Source organism: Falco naumanni, chromosome 2 (assembly GCF_017639655.2).
Source record: "Falco naumanni isolate bFalNau1 chromosome 2, bFalNau1.pat, whole genome shotgun sequence".
Taxonomy (NCBI): Eukaryota; Metazoa; Chordata; class Aves; order Falconiformes; family Falconidae; genus Falco; species Falco naumanni.
Genome location: NC_054055.1, coordinates 20,246,234 through 20,273,409, shown reverse-complemented (window position 1 = coordinate 20,273,409; position 27,176 = coordinate 20,246,234). Strand labels below are relative to the sequence as shown.

Here is a 27,176-nt window from a genome sequence, read left to right as displayed (position 1 = left end):
AGTAGTACAGTATTTTAGGCCTTTAACAGTGAACATAGTGTGAGATACTGTAGCTTTAAACAGGCTGTAGTTTAAAACTCTACGGTGTAGTATGTCCAAATTGGGCGTTACCCATTTTAATAACCTTTTCATAAATACAAATTCAGTTACTCAGCTGTGGTGAGCATAACCAAAAGCTGAATACTTTCTTGACAAGAATTTTTTGGCTGATTTTTTGTTTGGTTGGTTCTCAGTTGAGTCAGAATTCATAGCAGATATTTTTCTTAGCTATATTGCATTGTATCAGTAAGCATACTTTAAAACCGTATTGTGTAATGAGGGTTTGTTGTAAATAAAGAGTGCAAGGAGTTGTTCTTAGCTGATGTTACTCCTTGGATAAATGTGACCTTTTCAGGTTTTCATGAGCTTCACTGTCCTATATATAGGTACGCTAGTGTTTATTTGGAATACAAATTCATGCAAATAGGCTGACTGGCATGTTGCTCTTCACTGACCAAATCAAGATAAAATAATCAATTCAAGCAGCGTTCAACAGTGACATCTGATTTTCATGGTTCTAATCAATGAATCTCATAAAGGACATCATGTTGGGAGCTCCAAAGTGTTGTGTTTCTAAGAGGTGCTGCTGACCACAAATACAGTGTACAAAGTTCACAGACATTGTAAAAATTTGTGTGAAAATGAATGCAGTTTGCACGCAGGGGTTAAGCCAAATGCCAGGAATAGTGTACTGCTTATGCAGGAAGCTAAAGAGATCTTTAGCTTTGGATTTACAGTCTAAACATAATTTAACTACCCTTTTAAAGTAAAAGTATGGTGACTGCATGTTATCTGGTGTAGATTTGAAAGTTGCTGCTCTTATTACTCTATTCTTTAAATAGTTTCTGACAAACTAGTCTAGAGTTCTATGCAAAAAAAACCCCAATTACATATTGGAGCAAGATGGAGATTGGCAGGAGACTTAAAGCAGATAGATGCAAGGCTGATTACGTATACATTCCCAACAACAGACAAAGCTCAGTTTATGGTCATTTTTCATATGCAGTTGATGTGCAGATCGTCTGAAGTATGTCTCATATAATGCCCGATCTTCAGACAAGTTCATATGCTGCTGACTTCTTTGAATCCCACTGGAGGGTGTTATGATTGCAGCTGCTGTAAAGCACTTAAACTTCAAGGAAGAAGTGATTGGAGAATGACTTAAGTATTATTTTAACTAATATTACCAAAAAAAAAATAATCCTCTTTCTGATCTAGCCATGCACTTCAAGCTTTGTTTATGCCACGTTGTTAATATGCAATCTCCTCTTCCCCCCTCCCAGAAAAAAACCTCCCTCTGCTTTTAGTTCAATACTAAAATGACATTTCACAGTACACGGATTTAGGCAGTGACCCATTATCTCCCTGTATGCTGTGGCGGCAGTACATGAGCCAGCTCAACTTTTCAGTCCAGCTTAAAAGTGTTGCCCATTAACTAGACTTCCTCGAGTCAGAGCAGATTGTGGGCTTGGTGGAACAATGATGTCGGGGCTTCCAGATCGGTTTGGCAGCTGCATTGTTCTCCAAGGGGAAACCAGACGCACTTCAGTCCCACTCTCTTTCATGGGCTTTTGTTCATACCAAATTATTCTTTGGCTGTGCTAGTATTCATGATGGTATGTTAAAGGAGCGCATCCTAGCAACTACAGGCTGGTTGCTAAGCAGCCTCACTTCCAATAGGGGTTTCTTGTTTGAGGGTGGGTGTGGTGGTGGGGTTTTTGTTGGTTTGGGGGTTTTTTGTTGGTTTTTTGTTGTCTTTTTTGTTTTTTTGGTGTCAGTTCTGTGAAGGCCACAGTGTTTGTTTTTTTTATCCTTGTGATTTGTTGCTAGCACTGCGCTATCAAGTGCATTACCTTAGTTAATAAATCACAGTGTGAAAAGGTTCATTTCCTAAATTCTTGTTGTGTTTCATCTGTGGCATTGCTTGAAAACCTAAAGCTTTTGAGTTGAGAGAGTAATATTCATTGATACGCTGCCTGAGAATTACAGCCCTACTGCCTTGTAACAAGATCAGATCTAAATAAAACTCTAGAGTATTTTCTTTCCTGTCAGTCTTGCCTGGATTAAGGTGTTGGACATGAAAATGCTGATGATAGATTTATTTATTTGAACTAGAAATGCATAGGTAAAGCAAGTTTTTGTGCCCCATAACCAAAAAGCTCCACAGCAGTGGTGATGTCTTGTCTCTCAGTGCCTACAGAGTCTGCTTTTACTGAACCATGGATTGGATTTTTTTGCTTGATTCTCTCTAATCTTAAGCCTGGATGAATTTTTCTTGTGTGCACTCTCAGATCTTTATCCCAAGAAGAGGAAAGTATACCGTATTCTAAAAACACTGGGTTGTTCTTAAATCTAAAAACACTGGGTCGTTCTTAAATGCTAACCTGTAAGGGGATGGGAGAGTTAATGTATTTGCTGACAACGATTTTGGCTGCTCACAAGATAGAGCTGTAATTTGTGCTAGTATAGATCAAGAGATTGTTTGATGTAATGTTTTTTCTCAGTGTATCCTCCCTGATGAGATTTGTGTCTGTAATGTATCTGTCAAGTTCAAGTGAAGTCCTTTGCCTCTGTATCTGGCTTTTATGTTCTGCCTTGCAAGATGGAAGTGTGAAAGAACTCTTTGTTTCATAGTCTTCCCTTAATGTAAATTCTTCTTTTTCATGGTAACCTTGAGTACAATTGGTCCATATGGTCCATTTTTATCTATGAGAAATAATTTATCTTTTACTTTATTGAAGCAGTTAGCAAAGATTCCTGTTTAAAAGAATAAAATAAGTGGAGGTAGCAATCTTGCCTTTAAACGTAGATTGTGGAAGTAATCCTGGTGTTGAAATGGGTAGTTAAGTTCTAAGTACTGTTATGCAAAATTTGTCCAGAAAAACCTACGTGGCAACTGTATGAAGTCCAGAAAACAGCAGCATTTCTTCTTCTGTTCTTCCTATGTTGCTTCTATCTATATATAGCTTTGATTCAGCAAAAGGTTTGCGCTAGTCCAAGGGTTGAAATCAGCTTTTAATTTTATTGCCTCGTTGGCTTGATGAATGGTCTGTTGCAATCAGTGCAAAGACATCCATTGGCTTTATTGGCTGTGAGATCAATCCGTGTCTCTAAATGCTGTGTGTGTTAGTAATGCAGCACTCTGTTGAGAGCAATTAGTCTTTCTTAACTATCACTGTAAAAGGGAATTCAGAAATAGTTTGAGTGTATTCAGTTGAACTGATAGTGTCTTTTAGGGCCAATAAGTTTTTACTGAATCATGTTTTCTGTTACTAATTCATTTTGTGTTATGATGTCTTATATTTGCATAATAAGCCAGATAATCTAGTATTATGCTAATTTCTTTCTATTCAACAGAGAGTTTAAAGTATTTAGTTTAAAAAGCTTTCCTAGCACTTGTATTTTATACCTGTTTTGGGTTGGTTGTTTTTTTTTTTTTATTGTCACAGTACTGTCTTAAGCTAGAAGAAATATCTCTATTCCTTTAAATATTGACAACTGTCTCTGCATTACAGTAGGTATACTTGCAGTGTGGTTTCTACTCTTTCATAAACCCGTTTTTAGAAATTCTTAAGTAAAAGCACTTTATACACTCCAAAAAGAGATGATCAGTGGTTTATCTGCTTTAGTTATGGGTGTTCCTTAGGAAAAGTTTTCCCCAAAAAAAGTTTTCAGTGTTTAAAAAAAACCCAACAAAAAAAAGTCCTTTTTCTCTCCGGGGGGAGAATAAATGCAGTTCTGAGGAAGCAGCAAGAAAATAGAAAACAAATAATATGTATAACCAGTTGCAACATTTTTGTTCTTTCTTTAGGAATACGGAACACTTTATATTCAAGAATACAAGAAAAACAACAAAGTGGAGTCAAGTACATGCAGCAGCTTCATGGGCTTGAAGGATCATCTGGGGCATGACTTAGGCCACCTTTATGTGGGGAGCACTGGCACACAAATAAATGCAATTGAACCTTGGTCAATGGCAGAGAAGCCAACGATGGATAAGGTTAATTCTAGGAAAGAAGATGTAGACAAAGAGGTATCTGAAGAGACTTCTGGAAGCTCTAGTTGTGACTCTGAAGAAAGCACAAATTCTGACAATGATTCAGAGAGACTGAATAATTCTGCATCAGAATCGCATTTACTGCCTAAGACTCACCGACAGCTGTGCCGGTCTCCTTGCTTAGAGCCTCACATACTAAAACGAAATGAAATCTTGCAAGACTTTAGGATAGAAGAGGCTCAGATAGTACCTAAGGAAGTAAAAAAGCCCCCTGATGTGGTGAAAGAATATCAAACCAAACTGGAGTTTGCACTTAAGTTGGGTTACTCTGAAGAGCAGGTTCAACTTGTACTAAATAAACTTGGTACTGATGCTTTAATAAATGATATTTTGGGAGAACTTGTCAAACTTGGGAATAAAACTGAGACTGATCAGACTGTAACTAATGCTAACACTAGTGTAATGCGTGAAGCGTCTTCCATAGAGTCTCAGAGGTCAGAATCTCCACTGCAGGAGGATGTGACAGAGGATGGTGACAACCTGAGGCCAATAGTTATTGATGGCAGCAATGTTGCAATGAGGTATGTGATCATGAAGCTTTTGCTTTTATGTTTAGGTGGAAACCGAAAGATTGTGTCCTGTTCAAGCACTGCTGTTTGGTATAATTGCTGAAGACTGTATGCTGGTTCCCTTGCAAGCATCTTCATCAACCACACAGTATGGCAATCTTTTAATCAGACTAGAGGTCTCTAAGAGTTCAGTGATTTGTACTCACTGTTAGAACAACTATAGGTTAATGTCAGTCTCCTCTTGTAGGCAGCTATCAAATCTCTTTCCCATTGCCGGTCTAGTGTTTAATTCATTTTTGGTAGGCACCATTGCTATGGGTAATCGCTGTATCCAGTTAGATACAGGAGGTTAAAGCAAACGTGAGATTCTTCAGGGTTATGAAATAGTGATTTAGAATTAAGTGGTTTAAGGGATACTTTTTGGTAGGCTATTTTATAATAACTGCTCTGTCTGTAAAATTGGTCTTGGTTATCAGATTTGGAGTTAGGTTTTATTGCCATCAGTTCCTGAGGTTACTGTGCTTTAGATTTTCACTTTAAATGCCCATAGATATACATTTGCCTACAGCATTCACTCATCCTGACCCCAGTCATCTAGGTGCATAGCAACAAACTTGTCTGTGGGGAGGTGAGGGGTTCACGCTTCATCAGTGATGAGAGAGAGAGAAGGAAATGGCAGGCACATGCTGAGAGATGGGGGGTTTATGGCTCTGTAAATTATTAAGTGACAAATTGATTAGTAACTAATTGGGTAATTCATAAGGATTATCTGATTACAAGCACCATGGTTGAGAAGGTCAATTTTAGTTTTCTGACAGCTTGATGTGGTTTTCATTAGCTTAGTAATAAAAGTTCATGCAAGACATTTCTGGGCTAAAGGCCCAGGTTTTTTAGCTCCTAATCAAGTCAGTTACCTTTAAATGAGTCTCTTTAAAACTAATTTCAAATACAGCTCTTATTTACGCCAAAATGATAGTTTTTGTTTAAGTAAATGCAGTAGCTCATAAAGCAAGGATATTACTACTTTGTTAATGGGGTATTCCTGTGAGTTCCTTCTACCTGATGTGTCATTCCTAATCTTTTTGTTCAACTTGACCTGTAAAGGAAGTATGTCTATTTGAACAAACACTATTCTGGTACTCAAACAAGAAGCTATCCAGAGACTTCTAAAATGGGTTTGGATTGTATTTCACATAAATCTGAAACAGTTGTGTAAGTGTTAGCTAGTTAGCACAGCTCAGACTTGGTGGGTGGACTTAGGTTCAACTTCTCCCACAAACTGCACTGAGCACATTCCAGAAGTAGCTCCAGATCAGTCACTTTTCCTTAATGTTTATTCAGCTATTAGCATAAATATTTAGGAGCTGCCTTCCTATGCTCAATTTGCTTTCTTGACCACCTACAGAAAATGAGCCAAATGGGGAAGCATGCTACAGGGCCTTAGATTAAATCTATTAATATAACAGTCTTTCTGTACCCAAGAATCAGATTAACAGTTCTTCATATGTTTTCTGCCAAATTTAATCACAGAATCATTCCGTTTGGAAGGGACCTCTGGAGATCTTCTAGTCCAATCCCCTGCACAGAGGAGTGTCAATTCAAGGCCATGTCAAGTTGGGTTTTGAATGTCTCCACGGATGGAGACCCGACATATTCTCTGGGCCAGTGTTTGAATGCCCTCACTGTAAGAAAGTTTTATTTTTTTTCTGTTTAGATGACATTTCTTATATTCCAGTTTGTGCCCGTTGCATCTTGTCCTATCACTGGACACCAATGAGAAGTCAGTTTCTGTCCTCTTTATTCCCTCACAATGGATATTTATACACATGAATAAGATCCCCCTGAACCTTCTCTTCTCCAGTCCCAGCTCTCTCGGCCCCACCTTGTGTGACAGGTGCTCCAGTCCCTTGATAATTTTGTTGTCCTTCAGTGGATTCTCTTCTGTATTGCCCATGCCTGTCTTACAGTGGGGAGCCTAGAACTGAACCCAGCTCTCCAGATGTGTCTTACCAAGGTTGAGCAGAGGGGAAGGATCAGCTCCTTTGACCTACTGGCAACACTTTTCCCAATGCAGCCCAGGAGGCTGTTGACCTTCTCTGCTGCAAATGCACCTTTCTGGCTCATGGTCAGCTTCGTGTTCACCAGAAGCCCAAGAACCTTCTCTTCAGAATTGCCTTCAGTGGGTTGGCCCCCAGCCTGTACAGATGCCTGGTGATAGTCCTCCCCAGGTGCAGGATTGGCATTTCGCTCTGTTGAACCTTGCTGGAGGGTGCCTGTTGGCCCATTTCTGTACGCTGCTGGGATCCCTCTGAATCTCGATACACCCACCTGGTGTACTCCTCCCAGCTATGGGTGCTCTGCAAACTTGCTGAGGGTGTATTCTGTCCTGTTATCTAAGTCATTAATGAAGATGTTAAGCAATGCTTGGCCCAGTAGCCATCCCTGAGGTGCAGCAATACTGACTGGCTTCCAGGTGGACCTTATGTCACTGACAATCCTTTTTGAGTGCAGCAGTTCAGCCAGAATTCAGTCTGCCTCTGTCTCCTTATTTTGCCCATATGTCATTAGTTTGTCAGTGAGGATGTTGTAAGAGACAGTGTCAAAAGACTTGTTAAAGCCACAATAGAGAGTATTAGGAGGCTATGAGGCTGGTAAGTTGTATTTTCCCTTCATAAATCCATGACTGTTGGATTTGGAACTGACTGTTCCAAGTCACCCAATTTACATAATTTGTTGGGAAAGGGCTTCCAGGACCATTTGCTTCATCACATTTACAGGGATCAAGATGAGGCTGACCAGCCTGTAGGTTCCTGAATTATCGTCCTTGCCTCCCTTGAAGACAGAAGGGGTATTTGCTCTCTTTTAGCCCTTAGGAACATGCCCAGTCACCACTGCCTTTCAAAGGTTACCAGGATTGCCCTTGCAATGACATTAGCCAACTACCTCAACACCCTTGAGTGCATTCCATCGACACCCAGCAGCTTGGGATTGTCCCATTTCAGTGTTCCCTAACCTTTGCTGAAGGAAAGTTTTATCCTGTCACTTCTGCCCAACTTCTTGCACATCAGGGTGGGCCAACCTGGGTGGAGGTGATCCTTGAAAATCAGCCGGCTCTCCTGTGCCCCTCTTCTCTCCAGGGTCGTGTCACACAGGATTCTCCTGAACAGGCCAATATCTGCTCTCTTGAAGTCTGGGGTTGTGATCCTGCTTTTTGCCTTGCTCCTTCTTCACTTCCCAAATTCCACCACTCGTGGTCAGCAGCCAAGGCTGCCTGTGACCCTGACCCTAACCTTCACATCTCTGACCAGTTCTTCCTTGTTTGTAAGTACGAGGTCCAGCAGGTTCCCTTGTTGGGTCCTCAGTATGCTGGGTCCTTACCCATGTTAAAAGAAGTTACCATCAATGCACTCCAGAAACCTCCTGGATTGCTCACGCCTTGCTGTGTTGGCCAGCCTGTTGGCAAAGATGCTTTTGTTCTGCTTGGTCAAGTGGATCCCACCTTTTCCTAGAAATCAGTCCTTGGTTGCCAAAGCTGGTCCTACGTTTGTAAAAGATGAGCCCCTATTGCTGATGCCAGCTGTGCAACCAGTTGTTCACTGACAGGATCTGTCCTTTCCCCTTCAAGAAAATAGGTAATAGTAAATAAGCACTTTAAATACTTAAAAGGAAAGATTTCAGAACAGTGGTCAAAGCAGTGGGAGAGACACAGGAATTCACCTGCAGTTTAGGCAATCTTGTTCAGATTTCTGTGTCTAAATATCTAAATTACAAGTAACTAACCTATATTGGCCCAGTCCATCCTTTTCTTTCCTCTTTGCATTTCTAAGCTGTGACGAGTGAGTTCACTTTGGAGTTGCTAAAGGGATACGGGCTTATTCCCTAAGCAAGACTGTAGATAGTCTTTTCAGGGATATTCTTGGGAGCTCTCATATTCTCGCAGAAATGGGTAGACTGTGATCTGTATTCTTACTCCCATGTTGCTGTAATGCACTTACTTGATGATACCATTTACTGTTGGAATTATTCTAGATAATAACTGCTAATTTTCCTTTAAAGGATGTATTTGTTGGGGGGGGGGCAGGCGGAAGTTTTGTGGAGAAGGTTGTGGTGAGTGATGTCCAATATTACAAGTAGGATGAGACAGCTGTCCTTCTCTGGAAGGATCAAACACTGAATGGTGCCCTGTCTTTCCATTGCATGACTAATTAAGGATGTGGTTTCACAAAACATCTGAGTGACAGAGTGACTTACTCTCAGCCACACATCTATCTCGCTGCCAGGGATGCTTTCCTACCTGCATGTCATCTAGTGGCTGCACAGCTGCAAAAGGAGTTGATTCAGCTTCCTAATCTGGGGGGGGTGGGGGGGGGGTGGGGGTGGGGGGTGCGGGGAGTCAGAAAGGGTTATTTTTCCATTAGACCTGTAAACGAAACCCAGTGTTTTTGTGGCTGGGAGAACAGCTAGGCTAAGTCTGACACAAAGGAGGAAGGATGTGTCTGATTATGTGACTGGATGTTCATGTTTGTGTATCTGGTGCATCTAGTCAACTGATGATGGGTGGATTTGTGAGTTCCTTGAGGGCAGAACAAAACAAGGCTTGGACTGGAGTAGCTTACTCTAGCCAGCATGTATACTGGTCTGGTCTGGTGATTACTGTTCCAGACAAGCTGCTTTAGCAAATTGTAGTTAAAACCACCAAAAAAAACCCCCCAAAAAACCCAAAGCAAAACAACTCTCATTTTTTCTACCATTTGGTAATGCTTGGTAAGCTTTCCTTGTACTTTAAAATGGCATTGCTGAAAATGATTGATCATATGTATCTTGTGTACTTCAAGTGTAAAGCTTCGATATTGGTTGAAGAATATGAATTTGTTCAAGTTTTAAAACCAAGCAAACCCTGTTTTTCAACTGGATAGGAGAAAGGTGGCTTTTGTAGGGTATGATTTGAAGAATTGCTATTTAGTTTCTATGGGATACTTCAAATCTGATCTTGTTCTTTTGCTCTTCTAGGTTTCATGGTGTTGACTTAATCCTTTTCCAGAAGAGCAAAGATGACTACATGTTTAAGCCTAACACACACAAAATCTATTGTGAGAACGCTTTTACAGATGAGACTATTTTCCTGTGCATGCATATGTGTGTGTGTGTAAACTTAAAATACGAGCTGAACAGCAAATTAGATAATCCCCTAAGGCAGCTGTGAAGCTCTTGATAGACACTTCCCACAGCTGAGAGTGAGGCTGGACTAAGGGATAGGACCTGGGATTCAGTCGTGCTGTACCTGATCAGTGACCTGTGTTGGCTTTCCAGAGAACTGTGTAGCTCTAACCCTTCTTCATAAGGCTGGGGGTTTCTTGCATGTAGGTAATGATGTTGTAATGCAAAAATCTTCATTTAGAACCTTAGTCCACATGAGTGAGAAAGGCATTTGTCTGTTGACATAAAAATGCATTCAGGACCTTATCTAGTGTAAACTGCGTGACACAGATACTAGACAGGTAACACATTTCAGTCAATAGTGGTTCTGTATCCCTGTGTGATGAGATTTAAGCTATCCTAAATTTTCTCATAACATCACTGAGGTGGACAAAAGAAGGTGATCTCTGCCCATCCAGAAACAGCAAACTGTCAACTTTCATCCCTACATCTGTCTGTTCTCCAGTGTGTTCTTGGACCTGCTCTTCATGCATTCCCAGCTTCCTCAGCTGAGCCTCTGCAGTTTGAGATGGAGGGGAGAAGGTCCAATTTCTCCACAAGGCAGCAGAGGCAAGGTTTTGAGGTTCTCTTTTGCCCCTTTGTCTTAAGACTTCCATTCACCGCTGAGGTTGAGAAAGAGGGAAGTCATTCTGAAGAGAGAAACGCACTGCAGCGTATTTGTACAGTCCTTTTCCTTTGCTTGTCCTTTTCAAAGTTGGGGTGCTGAAAATTGCCTAAAATTGGTTATTGTTGTGATACTTCTGTTTGCTGGAATCAAAGTCAGTCTTTTGCCACCAAGAAGTAAGGAATGAGGAACAGAGTTGTTAGTCACAAAGACAAGGGGAAAACTTTAACTATTTTATTCATTTGCTTTTGTTCCATATTTGTTAGTTTTCCCTGACTACCCTGGGTGCCTTCAGACTTTGCTAACAGTGAAAAGAATGGGTTCTAAATTTTAGATGTATACAAACCTTTGTTGAAAACATGTAGGCAAAAAAGAAGTCTGCTGTGCTTACAGAGAGTGCAACACGAAGATGACACTGATAAGCAAATAATAGTTATAATACAGCAAGTAAAATATCTGATTAAGACAACCGCTTTCAGAATTACATAGACAGAAGAACTGAAGTATTTTGATCATGTGTCATCTGGGTTTGCAGGTTGAAATCAATTAACCTTGTTTTGAGCAATTAGATTCTTCTGCAAATGTCACCCTTAGGATCCCCAGGCCACAGAGGTGATGCATTTCAGTTTCCCCTTTTGGAAAACCTTGACCTGTATATTTCAATGATGCTTGATGGTACTTCATTGCACAAGGGTAAACACCACATGAGATAACCATTGCATACTTAATTTTTATTTGTAAGAGGTAGATGCTGATTTTGGGGGGGTTGTTTTTTAGTTAAATGTTTAGTTAAAAGTTGGCACACGAAGACAGGTGCTTTACAAGTTTCTTACAGCTTTCATGCCCAGCCATCCCTCCAGCTGCAGATGTTTTAGGTGCTTGGTGGCATCAGAAACGGCCAGGCCTGGCAGATGTGACAGAGACCACAGTGCCGTTCAGGAGTGGCATTCAGCTGGAGGAGGTGCGAGATACCCAAAGGTGCCTAACCAGCATTAGACATTTCTGGGCAGGCAGCTGAGTCTTGTCCCAGTGCGTTAACCATGAGGCAGGTCATTTGGCTATAGTAAAAGGTTTGCGGATACCCGGTCTGCATACAAGTTTTTGCACAACTGTCAACCAAAGGATGGTTTGGTTGTCTTATCTATGCCATACGTAGTTTTCATATGGCAATTTAATTGCATATGTATTTTAACAAACAGTTTAGCTGCATTAGCCTCTTCTCAGATTGTGTGTTGTTGCGCTTGATAGGCATGATTGTATCTGGGCACCTTGATTCAGACATCTGTCTTTCAGTGGCACCGGCTGCCTAGTTTCTGAGATTATTTTGAGAAATCCCTTTAAGGAATAGATAAAAATATTTTTCCAGCAAGTAACAGTCATGTGGATAGGAGCTCATCACTGGCAGCTTTGAGTGTAACTTCTCTTTGCCTGTTTTTGACCTCTGACTGCTGAGTGTGTGTCTGGTGACTTGCACTTGCCGTAGTCCATAGAGTGCCCCAGCACTGGAAGTCCTACAGGCAAAAGATGTTTTGAAAGATATTATAGTTTCCGAGGCACTTCTTCCTTCAAAGACCACAAAGCACTGGAGTAAGTTGTCATGGGCTAATGGAAAAAAAAAATGTTTGGGAACTGTTTCATCGGCTTTGTGTCAGCACCAAAATATACATACGTGTATATATATATATATAAAAAAGGAAGAAATACAGGACTGATAGAAGGCCCAGGTTACTGAGAAATACTTTGGGACAAATTGTTTCTGTGATTAGGAAATTAGTAGAGCTTTAAACAAATAAAAAAACCAAAACGATGAGACTAGTGACAAAACCAGGCTGCCAGGCTAATGAGTCACTAATATGATACAGGGTGGAAATTCTTATCTTTCTATGCTATGGACTGAACACTGTTTTCCTCCTATGACATGATAGAAGAAAATTGTTTTGTAACTCTAAATTTACTAAGCAGATCTGTGGTTTAGTTCTGTTCTTGCTTTCAATCAATATATTTTTACATGGGAAGTACCTTGATGTGTCCAGTTTTCAGTTTATATATGTATAAAAACCTGTATGTGTATCACAACACACACTGTAGATGTCAGCTAATAATGTGTATTGTCATCAATGTGTGTGTTTTCTGTAGTGCTCCGTGTTGGTTTGAGTATTGCATTAGAGCATGCCAGAAGTCTTGCAACGATTGTATGTAGTCAGTGTTTTAGGAGTGTGTACAACAACTCTTTTCAAGACAGTCAGTTGAAAATCTAGTTTGGGGGCTAGGAAGGTAGCAGAAAATGAAAATGTTCTCATCAGATGTTTTATCACTTTCTGCTAACTGTCGTAGCCTAGAAAATTCTTGATTGATTTTTTTTTTTTTCCTCAGGAAGTGTTATACTGCTTTTTTTTTTTTTTTTTTCATTCATTTAAGAATAAAACCACAGCTATCAACAGGCCTAATATTAAAGTGGTGATTAAAAGGATCATTCATGCATGGTATAAAAGAGAAATAGGTACTTGTTAAGGAATATACTTTATTTTCCTTCAACTAAAGGACTGTAGATTAAACATAGTCAGCAAGCAGAACCAAAGCAGTATACAATGTCTCACCCAGGGCTACAGCTGTCATCCTGACTGCTCTGAGCTTTCACATACTTCTGATAATTGGGAAGAGATTTTTAAAAGAAAGTTTCTTGACAAAGAAATACAAACAGTTACCCTGTTTTTTACAACTAATCAGAGGGGAAGAAAGTCAGAAGCAGCAGCATGATTTCAGTCTTTTCACCATATGATGTATCATAAAGCTGATAAAGCACAAAGATCACAAAAAGGAGAGCATCCAATCTGCATGACAACAAAACAGAAGAAAAGAACAAATTTTAATTGCACATCTTTTTCACAGACTTTCTCACTAGTCATTTAAATTTCTTGTAATTTGTATCCACTCAGATAGAAGCTTAGGCATGTGTCTGAAAAGGAGCGGAAAAAAAGTGAAGATTTATACGAGCTGTAAATCCACTTGCTCAGCAATGCAGAAAAGCTAGTATGCATTGTAATGCATTTCCGATTTCTGTTTTGTAGAGTTTAAATATATTTAAAATTTATGTTCTGGATGAAAGAACTTTAATAGTCTGTATTAGGCAAGAGCAAACTAAGGAGCTGAACTGCCTGGTCTTCCCTCTGCCTTTCAAAGTGTGACTTGAATTCCAACCTGATGGAAAGAGATAGGCAGGAACATCCATTTCTTTCAGAGAGGCCAGGATTTCATTCCAGAAATGATTTCTCAGACTTAGGGGAAGAAACATACTGTTATTAAAATGTCTTAACAAAACACTTGTTCGCTGTCAGGAGTGAGAAGTGGTGTTATCCGTTTGAAACCATGGAGATTGTTTAGAGTAATAACACTACAGTGATTTCAGTGGAATTTAGTAGCTGAAACAACCCTTCCCGATTGTTTTGAAAGGGATTGCAATATGGCTGCACATGACCTGCTGATAGCATGAACAGTAACTTCTTGTATCAGGCTTTGCAAAGGAGGCCTCATGGCTGCCCACAGGGTCCTAAATGCACACCAGGAGTCCTGGTTTTTTGTTGTTACAGGGAGATGTAATTAGACTTGCCACGGCTGGAAATGCTGTTGGGCTTTTCTTCTATGCATGTGTGCATTTTAGTGTGAGATATCGGTGTGTGGTTTCAGTTCCCGTTGCTGGGAAGTTATGAAATCCACAAAGATACTTCTTTTTCAGCCAAACAAGCACAAGAAAAATCGTGTAAAACAAAGCCCGGAAAAAATACTGCTATGTGTTTTATTATTATGGTGTTATTACAATGTAATAGTGTATTACATATTATCGTACAAAACAGGGAATGTATTATTGCAGAGGCCTATAACCATAGCTAAATAGCATATTGAAATACAGAGATGTCTTTCTCCTGACAGTGTTCCTAATATAGCCCTATAGGCACAGAGGATGGACTTAAGCTATCCTTGGAGTACCTCATGCGTGCTGAAATCTACAAACTTTGGTTATCATGGCCAGCAACAATTGCGATACCTTTAGTATATGATTGTTTCCAGGTCCTGTCTCCAGCACCATTAGAAGCAGTAGTACGGTTCCTCACTTAAATCCAGATGATAGTAGTGGGCTCATTTCCCCCTTTTCTTTTTCTTCTTTTTTTCCCTCTTTTTTTTTTTTTTTTTTTCCCCTCGCTTTTTCTTTTCCGGCCCCTCTTTTTCCTTTTTTTCCTCATTTTCTTTTGTTAGGGGCCTGTGACCTTCAACACAGCCTCTGAGGATGATGCTTTGTGAGAGGTGTTAGCCATGACTCATTCTCTCTTGACACCTAGACACAGGTGAAGGCTTACACCACCCCCTTTGCAGGCTTCTGGAATCTGGACATTGTTCCAAAACTTTTCTCACTTTTACTGTGGCACTTCATCCATTGCACAATTACTCAAACTCCCTCAAAATACAAAGGACCATCAAACAGTGCTATGTTTTAGAAAGCTGGAAATAGTAGGTACTTTAAAATGGTCCTACTGAATGAAAAAAAAAAAAGTTTTTTAATAACTTTCAGGTGGTTTTATTTGCCTCAAAAGCATGTTAGTTAAGTAGGAGGATCCCCATGAATATCCATTATCATATTGTTCCCTTCGCAAATCACTCCACAGTGAAAGAATTGTCTTTTACTTTTCTGGAAAGCAGGTTGTGGCATACCTGCTATATACAACAAGTGACAGGCAATGGCTTGCTGCCATGCTGCTGTTGTTTCTTCCGCTACACAGAGCTGTAGGGTTGCAAGAGACCTTGCAAGAGTTGGTGGTCTCCTGTGCATGGAGAACCCAGACTGTCCCAGAGGAGCCATCTGACTTGTTTTGCAAAGTGTCTGGTGAGGAGGTCCCAAAACCCATGGGCAGGCTGTCCCATTGATCAGTTAGAAAGTTTTTTCTAACATAGCTTAACTGTTCCTTATGCTAGTTAAAGACTTTTCTGTCCTTACCCAGTGGGACTATGGTGGGTCAGCCGCAGCTTGCCTCACCAGCGGAACAGGAGCAAGAAAACTCATGGGTCAAGATAACAGTGATATCGTTCACCAGTACTGTTGCATGCCAAACACTCAGCTAGGGGAATTTAACTTATAACCAGTTAACATAAATACTTAATTATTGATTCAGGTATTGGATAACAAAAAAGACAAACATTAAAATACTTAGGGGAAAAAATATCTTGCCTTTCTCCAGTCTTGCTTCGCTCCAAACACCTGTCCTCCCTGCCACAGCATCACTCCAGACACCCGTCCCTTGTCATGGCTGCAAGTGGCACTCAGTCCCTTCAGAGATGCAGTGAGCAGTGCGGGGTGTTGGGGTCGGGATGGCACGGTTTTTCTCTGCTGCTCCTTCCTTCTTGCACTTTTCCTGTTCTCCACCAGCTGCAGGTTGCTGTGGGGGTGTACCTGCTCCTCCTGGAACACCTTCTCTAGCCTTGATGTTCCCTCATTCCTTTCTCCTCTGCTGTGGAGCTGGCTAGAGCCGGCCATGCCGGGCATGGGGTGGCCCCTGACCTCTTCTCATGGAGGTCTCCCTGCAGCCCTTTGTTACCAAAACTTTTCCATAGACACCCAATGGTTGATCACTGTCCTTTTTTTTAATTACCACCTGTATACTGAAGATTGTTTTCTTCTTCTACAGGCTGCCTTTTTTCTCCAGATGAACTAAATGCACTTCCTTCAGCCTTTCCCCATAGGTTTTGGTTCACTTCCTTTTGGATTCTTTCCAGTTCATCAGTGTCTTTTGTAATCCATCATACCCGAAACTGGATGTAGAAGTTGGCTGAGGACTCATCTGCCTGTAAAACATGACATAATTGCGTCTCTTGCTTTACCTCAGACAGTAATTGCCCAACAGACGCACATCTTTTGTTTTGCTTTATGTCTGATCAGTTTCTGCTTAAACCCTCTCCACAGCTTTTTTAATACGCAATGTATTTCTCCTTCTGAAGTGCAGTACTAAGCAAATTCTTAGTTTTGTTGTGTTGATTTTGGACAGTCTCTCTGGTTTGCCTAATCTGTCCTGCAGAGTGCCTGCCATCCCCTTGGGCTTGGAGACCTTCTCTCTTTGTTCAGATGGGACCTCACAGAGCTCCTGCAGCGGGAATTTGCTGTCTCTTCCCCTGCTGCCGTGCAGGCTGGTGCTCAGTACTCGTCTGCAGCAGTTCCTAAACACACTGCACTCTTTCATGTTGGTATTTCAGGCCTCCTGCTTTCCCTCATCAGGTCTCTGTGGTGCCTGTTACACCCCATAATTTTTGGTTGGGTTATGAGGGTATTTAACACTCCCTACTTAGATTTTTTCCCTTTCTTGTTGAATCTGTGTACAGGTGCTAAAGATGTTCGGAAGATTTAGTATCCCTCTCCCACACCATTTTGCAAGTGATGGCAGTGTTTGGGCAAGGCTCAGTCTGACTCGCAGCTGCCTTTAGAAGCCAAGAGCACGGCTTTGAGAACTGCATTTTACTGTGCTCAGTTTATAGTCATAGAAAAGCATAGTCATATAATAAGGAATTTTAATGTGTGTTTCAGCCACGGGAACAAAGAAGTGTTTTCTTGTCGAGGAATCAAATTGGCAGTAGACTGGTTTTTGGAAAGAGGCCACAAGGATGTTACTGTGTTTGTGCCAGCATGGAGGAAAGAACAGTCGAGACCTGATGCGCTTATCACAGGTAAGCTCTGTTCCACCTTTGCTGGTTGGTTTGATGCTTTGCACAGTATGAGTGCTACTGCTCAGATGAACAAATCTTTAGAAATAAAACACTATTATAGAAAGTATATTTGGCGTAATAACTTCATTATGGTCTTCCAGAGGGAAGCAGACAAAGCGATGCCCTCTCCCAGTCATCCTTTTCTGTTTCCCTGATAAGTTTTCCATTAACGTTGCTACTTAACTTCTTGAAGCATCTAATTGCTGTTTTTAAAATCTATTACATTCATGTAGTATTGGCAGCAAAAAGGTTTGAAATTACTGATTTTCTGGGTGATCTTTCTTGCGGTAAGCAGGTTCTGCCGGTCAGCTGTGGTGAGTCAGTGCCACACTTGGGGTTGTGTGAATTATCCTGACAGAGGGGAAACAGTTCCTCTTTGCATCATTACTATGGACAAGTGAGACAGCTTTCAAAAAATTTAATTCTGAATGTGTTTATCTAGAAGAAGAATCTGGTGTAGAGTTATTTATTTCTTGATTGGACTAATTGATTCTGTGTGAAGGCTGGAGAGTCATCCTCCCTGTGCCCTAAAGTTGAAGCAGAGGAGAATTTGGAGTTAAAAAAAACCCTAGAATTTAGGGGAGGGGGGGGATTGAGTTTTGGGGGTTTTTTTTGTTTGCATATTGGTTTGGTGTTTTGTTTTGTTTGTTTGGGTTTTTTTTTAACATGGCTACCTTTAAAAGGGGGGGAAGCTTTTGAGAGTAGTAGCTATAGTTTGTAAAAGAATATGGAAACATGTTTTGATTACCATGTGCGTTTTCAAATCTGGAAAGATCTTCACAACACTTAATTTCATTTGCTTCGTTGCTACTAGAATCTATCATGTTGATGCAGGAAAATGTTTGGAAAGTTGTTATCGTCCCCTCATCACAGGCAGCGTGAAGCCTTTCTCTTGATGCCATTCTCTTTCACTGTACTAGTATTTGAGGTATGAGAAGAGCATTGGCTAAATAATAAAGATTTGGCTATTTACATATAGATTGTGACGTCTGCTAGAGCTGTGGATAGGGCTAGAAGCCCCAAAAGGAGTTTCAAGAAAGTAGCAAGACTTAGAATTGACCAGGTGTCTAGCAATGAAGAATCTGTTTGCCATGGGTCATCACAGACCCTGAAAATGGGGGGAAGATCAAAGCAAGTATCTTCTGTAAAGCAGAGGTTCTTCAGTTTTCTTACCAGGATGCAGGGAGCCTCTTTGCTACCAGTCTGGTGAAATATATTGCACTGACACTCCCTTTCCAGACACATGCACCTGAAATACGCCGCCACCTGGAATTTTGAAAAAGTCTTAGATGACTAACATGAGAATGGTTCTAGTATTCTTGGACTATCAGAAGCTTCTTGGACTAAACAACAGCTGCATCTTTCTTATTATTACCTGCCAATCATCACATGGCAGATTTTTTTATTCTTTTTTAGTGGGGGGGAAAAAAATCACCTTCCATCACACTCTTATTCATCATTTACCATATGACAGGAGGCAGGGGGTGAACCAGAAGGCTGAATTTCATGTAAAATCTTGTGCTTTTTCTATTAAGCAGATAAATGTTTGTATCAAGTATATTGCTTATATGTAATGTTAATTCTGTATTTCTTCTTGTTGGAGTCTTTTTTTTTTTTTTTTTTTTTTTTTCCCTAGATGGAACATGTTCCCTGTCAAGTTTCTTGTCCTACAAAACAGTTATTTGAGTTCTCAACCATTATTAAGAGCCATGACTCATTCTTTGTGCAAGAATCTTGCACCATTCTAGATGTTGCCTAGCTTTTTGTTTATTTTTCTTCCATAGCTTGTCTGCTCTGAGGAGAGTGATAGTTTGGAGAATCAACACAAGGGGTATGTGCCCCAGTGCTCTGTACAACCGCCTTAGTAGCCTGAGCGCATCTTTCAAAGCTCTTTGAGATGTCCAGTTTCCACACAGAGAAAGAGAAAATGCTTTTGGATAGGTGATTGGTAGACTGTGTAGGACAAGAAGGAATTACATAGAACATTAAGTGCTTACTTAGCCGGATTAAAGAAAAATCTGTTTGGATTTGATGAGACCTTATATATAAATTTGTAAACTTTTCAAGGAAAGATAGATTCTGAACTATTACTGTAGGTAAAAGAACACCAAAACCACATTTGCTCTTGGTTATAGGATGACATCAGAGGTCTTTTTGGGGGTGCTGTTAATGTTTGTGAAGAGCCTGAGTGTTTGTATAGAACATGGGTTTTCTGGTCCTTGTGGGTACTAACAGTAACGCCTTCCCTTTGTAGCCAGAGACTTTAATGAGATGGTTCCATTAACATGAGCTACCGAAATTATTTCAGTTCTTGCTGGGTACCACAAAGAGATGGAAGAGGTCTGTTTTTACCAAGGAGCTCAGTTACAGGAAACCCTTGACTATACTTGCGTGTAGCCCTCCTAGTCACTGAAACATTCATTAATGTTTAAAACCACCCTTTCAACTGGAGGAGTTTTTTTCATAGACATTTTGATAAGTAGTGTTTCTTTTGAACCACAGCAACGTGAACAAGGTCTCCTGTGTTAGTCTTAGAGAAATGGTGTGGAGCAGGAGGTTTTGTTTTGTTTGTGGGGTTTTTTTTAAAAAGTATTGCTAGTTGACTGCTGACTGTGACTTCATCAGATGCTTTCTGCTGGACTGTAACTATTTAAGATATGTTTAGTCCTATATGCTTGGATTTTCTTCATCAAATCTAATGTATTTGGAGATTAAACAAACATCTTTTTCTTTTCTGTCTTTTTTGTCTTTTTTTCTGTCTTTTTCTTTTTTAACTTTCAATTCTTGTTCCTTGTAGATCAAGAAATCTTGCGTAAATTAGAAAAGGAGAAGATTCTTGTGTTCACACCATCCCGCCGAGTGCAAGGGAGAAGGGTGGTGTGCTATGATGACCGATTCATAGTGAAGTTGGCCTTTGAGTCAGATGGCATTATTGTTTCTAATGATAACTACAGGGATCTGGCCAATGAAAAGCCTGAATGGAAGAAGTTCATAGATGAACGCTTGCTGATGTATTCATTTGTTAACGACAAGTAAGTCATTCTTTCTTTATACATGCCACTAAAATAATTGAGGAAAGGACGGTTTGAACACTTGCATGAATTTCTTACCTTACACCCAAATCATTAGGTACATGTAGGAAAACAGGAGGAATAGTCAGTCATAGATTTGGTCTTCTAATTAAAAGTACTCAAACTCTGGTTTTTGCTAGTGCTTTTTTGTAACAATATCTTTATATCTTTTTATGCTCTTTTTCTCCTGTGTTGGTGTATGCCAATGTATATCTGATGTATGCTATGGTATAATATTCCAGTTCTCTTTATATACTCCACCAGCATTTTTGAGTGCCCGTGGTTAGACCCCTAAAATCCTAGAGTCATAGAAAACCCATGCCAGAATGAACCTCAAGAGGTCTGTGGTTCAGCTGTCTGCTTCGATCCATCCATAGTATCTTCATACCCTGGCATACGTACCAACTGCAATTACTATTAGTGGCTTTTATTGGGAAAGACTTAGTACTCTGCCAAGCAGACACTTGTATTTGAGTGCCTAAATACTGATGCAAAAGTCCCAGACAATCATGATTTTGCAAAGTTAGTTGTGGCGTTTTGAGAAATTGCTGCCCTTACTTTGATTTAGGAATTGGTGGTGTGTAGCTCTGCTTTGCCACAGAGCGGTCAGCTGAGCTCGAGTAAAGGTGTCTGAAGCAGACTAGGGGTGTCCACACAGTCTATTTCTATGACTCATCTCTCAGGCAGTACCTGCAGCAGAAAGGTGGCCTTTCAAAACAGCTCTCAAACTACTCGGGCTCAAAAATGTCAGCATGGCAGGTTATGGTGTAGAACACAGTCATGAGGTTCTTGCTCATTGCATGAGGAATATGAAGAGGCTCATTTGCTTCCATAATACTTTTTTGTTTGTTTGTTTTATGCTCTATAGATTTATGCCTCCTGATGATCCTCTTGGCCGCCATGGTCCAAGTCTGGACAATTTTCTTAGGAAGAAGCCTATTGTACCAGAACACAAGAAGCAACCATGTCCATACGGTAATTTGGTTTAATTTACCAGTTTTCTGTATTGCTAGGACTGGAGACCAAGCTCCTGCTTTACTTTAATACTGCCAAAAATAAAAGCTTTTTCACAGAGGTTTTTACATTGTTGTGTTAGTCTGAGAATGGTTGAAATGCTGAGCTGATGATGGAAACTGAAGCGATTTTATTCATGTGCTAGTTAGAGAAATTTCTATCTACTAGTTGAACTAAAGGAACAACTCTATTAATCATTCATAGGAATAGATCCAAAACAGCACCTAAATTCTGCAGGCTTCAGAAAACCCTTTTCTAATGTGATTTGGTCATAAGACATCCAAGTTTTCTTCCAAAAAATTGATGGAGCTGTCTCAAGTTTAGCTATTGAGTATCCCTATGGGAACACCGCCATCTTGACTGAGCTGAAACCTGCTGGTGTTACGACTCTGTGGGACTTTCCTATTAAGTTTTCTGCTCTATATCTCCTTGGCCCAGTAGAGCAGGTGTGTACAGACATGCTGACAATGTCACATTCAGCTCAAAACGTGGCTGATAGTGTTGGTCTGCATTCCTAGAGTACGACCTGCAGCACACTGCCACTGCCTCCTTTTCTCCACAGTACAAGAGGAGATCTTAGATCTCACCTTGTCACACAAAACCATTTGCAAGATTTTTCAAATCATCAGTAAAACTCTAAATGAGGAGCATTTCCATTGTTTGATGATTAACAGATTTTGGTTGAAGGTTTTTTTATCTGATTCTGTTTGTATTCATAGGGAAGAAATGTACCTATGGGCACAAATGCAAATACTATCATCCAGAAAGAGGAAATCAGCCTCAGCGGTCTGTAGCTGATGAACTTCGTGCCATGTCTAGAAACACAGCTGCCAAAACTACAAGTGAAGGAGGACTGGTAAAAAGCAATAGTGTTCCCTGTAGCACTAAAAATGATGGCACTTCTGAGCTGAAGCGTGCTGCTCCAAAGAGGCAATCTGATCCTAGTATAAGGACTCAAGTCTATCAAGACTTAGAGGAAAAGCTTCCCACCAAAAACAAATTGGAAACCAGGTCTGTACCTTCTTTAGTTAGTATACCAAGTTCCTCTGCTGCAAAATCCCAAAGTACTGCACCTTTAACTAACGGCCTTCCATCTGGAGTTCACTTTCCACCTCAGGATCAAAGACCACAGGGACAGTATCCTGCAGTGATGATGGCAACCAAAAATCATGGAACGCCAATGCCTTATGACCAGTATCCAAAATGTGAGTCTCCTGTGGACGTAGGTTATTACTCTATGCTGAGTGCGTATTCAAATCTAAGTATATCTGGTCCGCGTAGTCCTGAAAGGCGCTTCTCCCTGGACACAGATTATAGGATTAGCTCTGTAGCTTCTGATTGCAGCAGCGAAGGGAGCATTAGCTGTGGCAGTAGCGATTCGTACGTGGGTTACAGTGATCGCTCTTACATGAGTTCGCCGGACCCGCAGCTAGATGAGAATTTGAAGTGCCAACATATGCACTCCCATGGCCGCCTTAACACTCAGCCCTTCCTACAGAGCTACCACGAACCTCTCACACGAGTGCAGAGCTATAGTCACGAAGAACCAAAGCATCACCACAAACCTCCAGTTCCATACATGGCTGTGCATCTACAGCATCCCACAGTCGGTGCTCGTTCTAGTTGTCCAAATGACTACTCTACGTCTCAGAGTTCATCACATTCAAAGACCATGCATCTGGGGAGGGCCCTCGTGTCCACGAGAATAGACAGCATTTCAGACTCGCGTTTGTATGATAATTCTCCATTAAGACACAGAAAGCCTTATTCTGGCCAAGATGGGCTTGGAAGTTGGGATAGGCAGAGTTATGGGTTGGATGCATATGGCTACCGCCAGACCTACTCCTTGCCGAGTAACCCCACACAGCCGTGTTACGAGCAGTTTGCCTTCCAAAGCTTACCTGAACAGCAGGACCAGACCTGGCGCGTACCTTACTGTGGAATTCCTCAAGACCCTCCAAGGCACCAAGACACCCGGGAGAAGGTTTACATTAACCTCTGCAACATCTTCCCCCCTGATCTTGTGAGGATCGTTATGAAGAAGAACCCTCACGTGATGGACGCTCAGCAGCTCGCTGCAGCTATCTTAGTGGAAAAATCTCAGCTAGGTTATTGAGAGATGATGCATCTTTGTGGTGTCTAGTAGTTTTCAGCTCAGCTCTAACGCTGAGGGAGGTTTGCTACAATAGCATTTGGGATCTCCTTCTCAGCAAGGAGGTTATATAGTAATCCGTTTATGTGAAATACTGTATATGGAGTCTGTGTGTATAGCCCCATGCATCAGAAGTACCAGATATGTTTTGTGTTCTAGTTTGAAAATTTTTAAATGGCTATTTTCACAGCTGGAGAATGTTCCAGTTTAAATTAATATATATATATATATATTAAAAAAAAATGTGGTCTCTGGTTATAATCTTTGGTGCATCAGGGGTTTATATGCAGCACTTTCTATCCTTGTTACATGTTGGGATTTTTGTTTTCGTTTTTAACTTGCTGGGTCTTTGTCCTTGGGCTGCGTGGTATTAAAACAACCTGCAGAAAGAGGATTTTGCTATTTCTGGCACGCAATTTTTCAAGCCAAGTTTTTGAACTTTTTACAACACCGTAAGTGTGTATGTTTGTTTTTTGTGAGCTTTTTTGTGCTATAATCATCTTTTTATAGGAAACAAAGATTTACTACAGCACTGACTTCTTTTTTTTTTTAAACAAATAATTGAGTTACCAATTTAAACAGTGAAATGGGTAACGATATATTGGTAATTTATAGTATGGCACTTTTCATTGCTTGCTTTGTTTTGTTTAAATAGTTAATTGTATTGTTGATGCATTCGATTAGTAAAATCAAATGCAATCAGACAAGGAAAAAATTATTTTTTTTTTCACTAATTTATGGGTAAGAGAAAAGCCTTATTGCCTGATTTTCAGAGGTGCTGAGAATTTGCAGCGCCTGTTGAACCGAAGAGAAGCTGCAAATGCTCAGAACCTCCCCAAACCAGGCCACCCTGTTTCAGTTCCCGTGTGTTGTTACCAAGCTGTGTGTATTTCTGGTCAGTAGAAGGGGGCCTGAAATTGTAGGGTCCTGCTTAGCTGTTTTATGTGGGGGTTTTTCTTTGTATTGCTGCACAAGTGTACTGGATAAAATATGCTTTTCATAAAATATTAACCTGTTTTTAAATGAATTTAATTATCTCAATGCAATTTTGTATTTAAGATACTGTTTTGATTTTTCTTGCTATTTATCAAGGCTGGCCTGAAAAGGTTTTGTGTGTTGAGGATATGCAACATTATTAACTGCACTATGGTAATGATATTGTAGCTCAAAATAATAACTTAAACTTTTTTTTTTCTTTCTGTTTTGGCTGGGGAGGGGAGGGTTGCAGAGAGAGAAGATACTGTTATGTGTTCCTGAAGTTAGTTTTTGGTCTGTTGCATCATTTAGGCCTGATTCTTGCCACAAATAGTGTAGTTTTAGAAACAGACAAACCAAGTCTGTTTTAGTATTAGTAAGGGATATTTCTGGTTTTAAGTCATGGGTTTTACTAGCACCTCGTAAGCTTTTATATATATATATACATATAATAGAAATAGATTTTGCAATTGATGTCAGATATACTTGCCGACAGTTTTAGGTTTCCATCCATTGTAATGATGTTCAGCATTAAAAAAAAAAAAATCACAAGTTTACACTATTACTGCTGATAATTTTGGTACACTTGCTGGAATTTAAAGTAAGGCCCTGAAGAACCAGAAAGTACCTTTTACTGTTGATACAAATTGTATCTTTTTAACTGAGAACTATTTTGATTTGTAGATGTAGTAGAAACACAAATGTATAACTATAACTAGTCTTTTGGGCAACATTTTATCCCTTATTTAAAAATTAGAGATTTCAGACATAGAGTAGACTTAGGCAAGTAAAAGTAGATAGTTGTCTGTCTCAATTTCACATATTAAAAAGAAAAAAGAAACTATTGGCATCTTCTTCCTCCCTCTAAAATCTTTGTAGTGGGAACTCACTAAAATAAAGGTAAAATGCTGCCTGAAAATGATGTCCAAGCACCTTTGAATACGAAGACGTTTTCACTACTTGTGTGACACTGTGTGTTGCAGCGAGTAGGGTTTGGGTATACAGTAAATGCTTCTAAAGAGCATTGTGCTTATAGACATATCCAATAATCTGAACCATGTTCAGCAAACCAATTCAGGACGTAGTGTTCGTGCAGCTTCCACTGCTGATGTGCTGCGGGATCTGCCATTGCCTGTCCCAGCGGCGGTACCAGAGGGGCTCTATGCCATCTGTCCTGCTTTACCTGTTTAGGGAGAGGACCTCTTCACCTGTCGCAACAGTTTTTCCCTGGATTTGGATGGTCGTGATCTGTAGAGCGTGTTTTAATGTAGAGGTCGATGCAGCGCTGATGCTGAGGTTTGGACTGGGAAATGGGTCTCATCTTAGTTGTACACTAAGATTTTTTTAAATTGAATTACACTCAAGTACTACACCATAGTGTAGATGCATCTGTTTTAATAATGCAAGTATTATATTTGTGTTTTTTAATGGGTTTCTACGTTTATTTTTTATGTAGGAATTTACTTCTGCCGCAAGTTGAATTCCTTTAAGCATAAACAGAAACGTGTATGTAATAGAGGCATTTTGTCTTTTTCCCTATCGCATGAGCATCAGAATGCTTCCTACCACGTACATGAAGCTGTCTGGCCTAGAGTGTTGGATCAGCAGGCTTAGCCACGTTGTTAAAACGGTGTGAGGAGACGTGTGGGGCTGTGTGCTGCAGTGGCCAGGCCTGGGTTATCATGGCACTGATTGCCTCCACATATGTTTAATGCAGTATTGAATCCCTGAAAGTGTGGTGATTGCTAGAGAATTTTTGTAATAGGTTCTGTGCTTTGTACTCAAGCACTGAAAATGCTTTAAAAGTAGAAGTAAATTGGTGGGTTTTGATGTTGTGCAATGATATGCTAGTTCCTCTTAGACTCTGTTACGTTGGGTAAAGCAAATTTACTGTGGACAAAACATTGGTGTTGGTATTTCCTTTGGTTTTGCTGTGATAATAGAGAGAATGAGGAGTTGTTTGTGAGCTCCTCCACACGGTGAAGAGATCAGTCTATGTATTTAACAGGCTTTGGAGAGGGCACCAGTAATAAACATGAACGCAATGATACTGGTCAGATACTACATTTGTCAACGTAATTGCATTGATGCAAATAAGTGAACAGTAACATCCCGTGTTACTTAAACAATAGAGGTTGTTCAGTGATACTGTCTTTGCCCCAGCTGAGTGCTAGAACTGCAGTGAAGGATGAAGTACCTTTTAGGCCTGTCCCAACACTAAGAAGAGGGCAACACTTTCCCTTTTCTTCGGTACTTGAGAGCTGGTTTGATACTTAGCAGAAACTCCATATTTTTAGATACAGTCTCAAGCTATTATAGCTACATCAGTAATAGTATATAGATACACAGTATTTTGAATGCACATTTACATTAGGCATCTGTCTACAAATGTTTTGTACACAATGTGTTGCCAGTATTTAGAGTTCTAAAATATGTCCCATGGATACCTAACTTGGAGCTAAATATTCCCGGGCTATGACAGTATTAATGACTTCGTTGTCTCTTTTTTTTTAAAAAAAAAGAAAAAAAACAACAACAAAAAAAAAACCAACAAAAACAAAAAACGTGTACATGTGCGTGTATCACACTCACAGGTACTTGGCAAGTGGGTTTAAGACTGCTGTTAATAGTCTGAGGTAAGATAGGTATCTTTTCAGGTGTCCTGTTTTCTTTGGTACGTCTGAATTGTAGCCAGGTCCTCCACTGCAGAATAGCTCTGGGGAGAGCCAAAAGCCTGATGTGTTCGTGTGATGCCCCAAAAAGAAGGCGTGCCACTCTGGGGAAGCCCTTGAAG

General features: G+C 40.3%; 1 protein-coding gene across 2 annotated transcripts in view; it reads left to right on the top strand.

The window, feature by feature from the left end:
- The window catches only part of ZC3H12C (zinc finger CCCH-type containing 12C), a 43,637-nt gene extending 16,750 nt beyond the window's left edge, over nt 1-26,887 (top strand). For both annotated transcript variants that reach the window (XM_040583761.1, XM_040583760.1), the window contains exons 2-6: nt 3,851-4,617; nt 16,992-17,131; nt 19,968-20,202; nt 21,110-21,216; nt 21,975-26,887. In XM_040583761.1, coding sequence (XP_040439695.1) covers nt 3,923-4,617; nt 16,992-17,131; nt 19,968-20,202; nt 21,110-21,216; nt 21,975-23,371 — 2,574 coding nt within the window. In that variant the 5' untranslated portion in view covers nt 3,851-3,922 and the 3' untranslated portion in view covers nt 23,372-26,887. The remainder of the gene's footprint in view (nt 1-3,850; nt 4,618-16,991; nt 17,132-19,967; nt 20,203-21,109; nt 21,217-21,974) is intronic.
- Nucleotides 26,888-27,176: the final 289 nt, after the last annotated feature.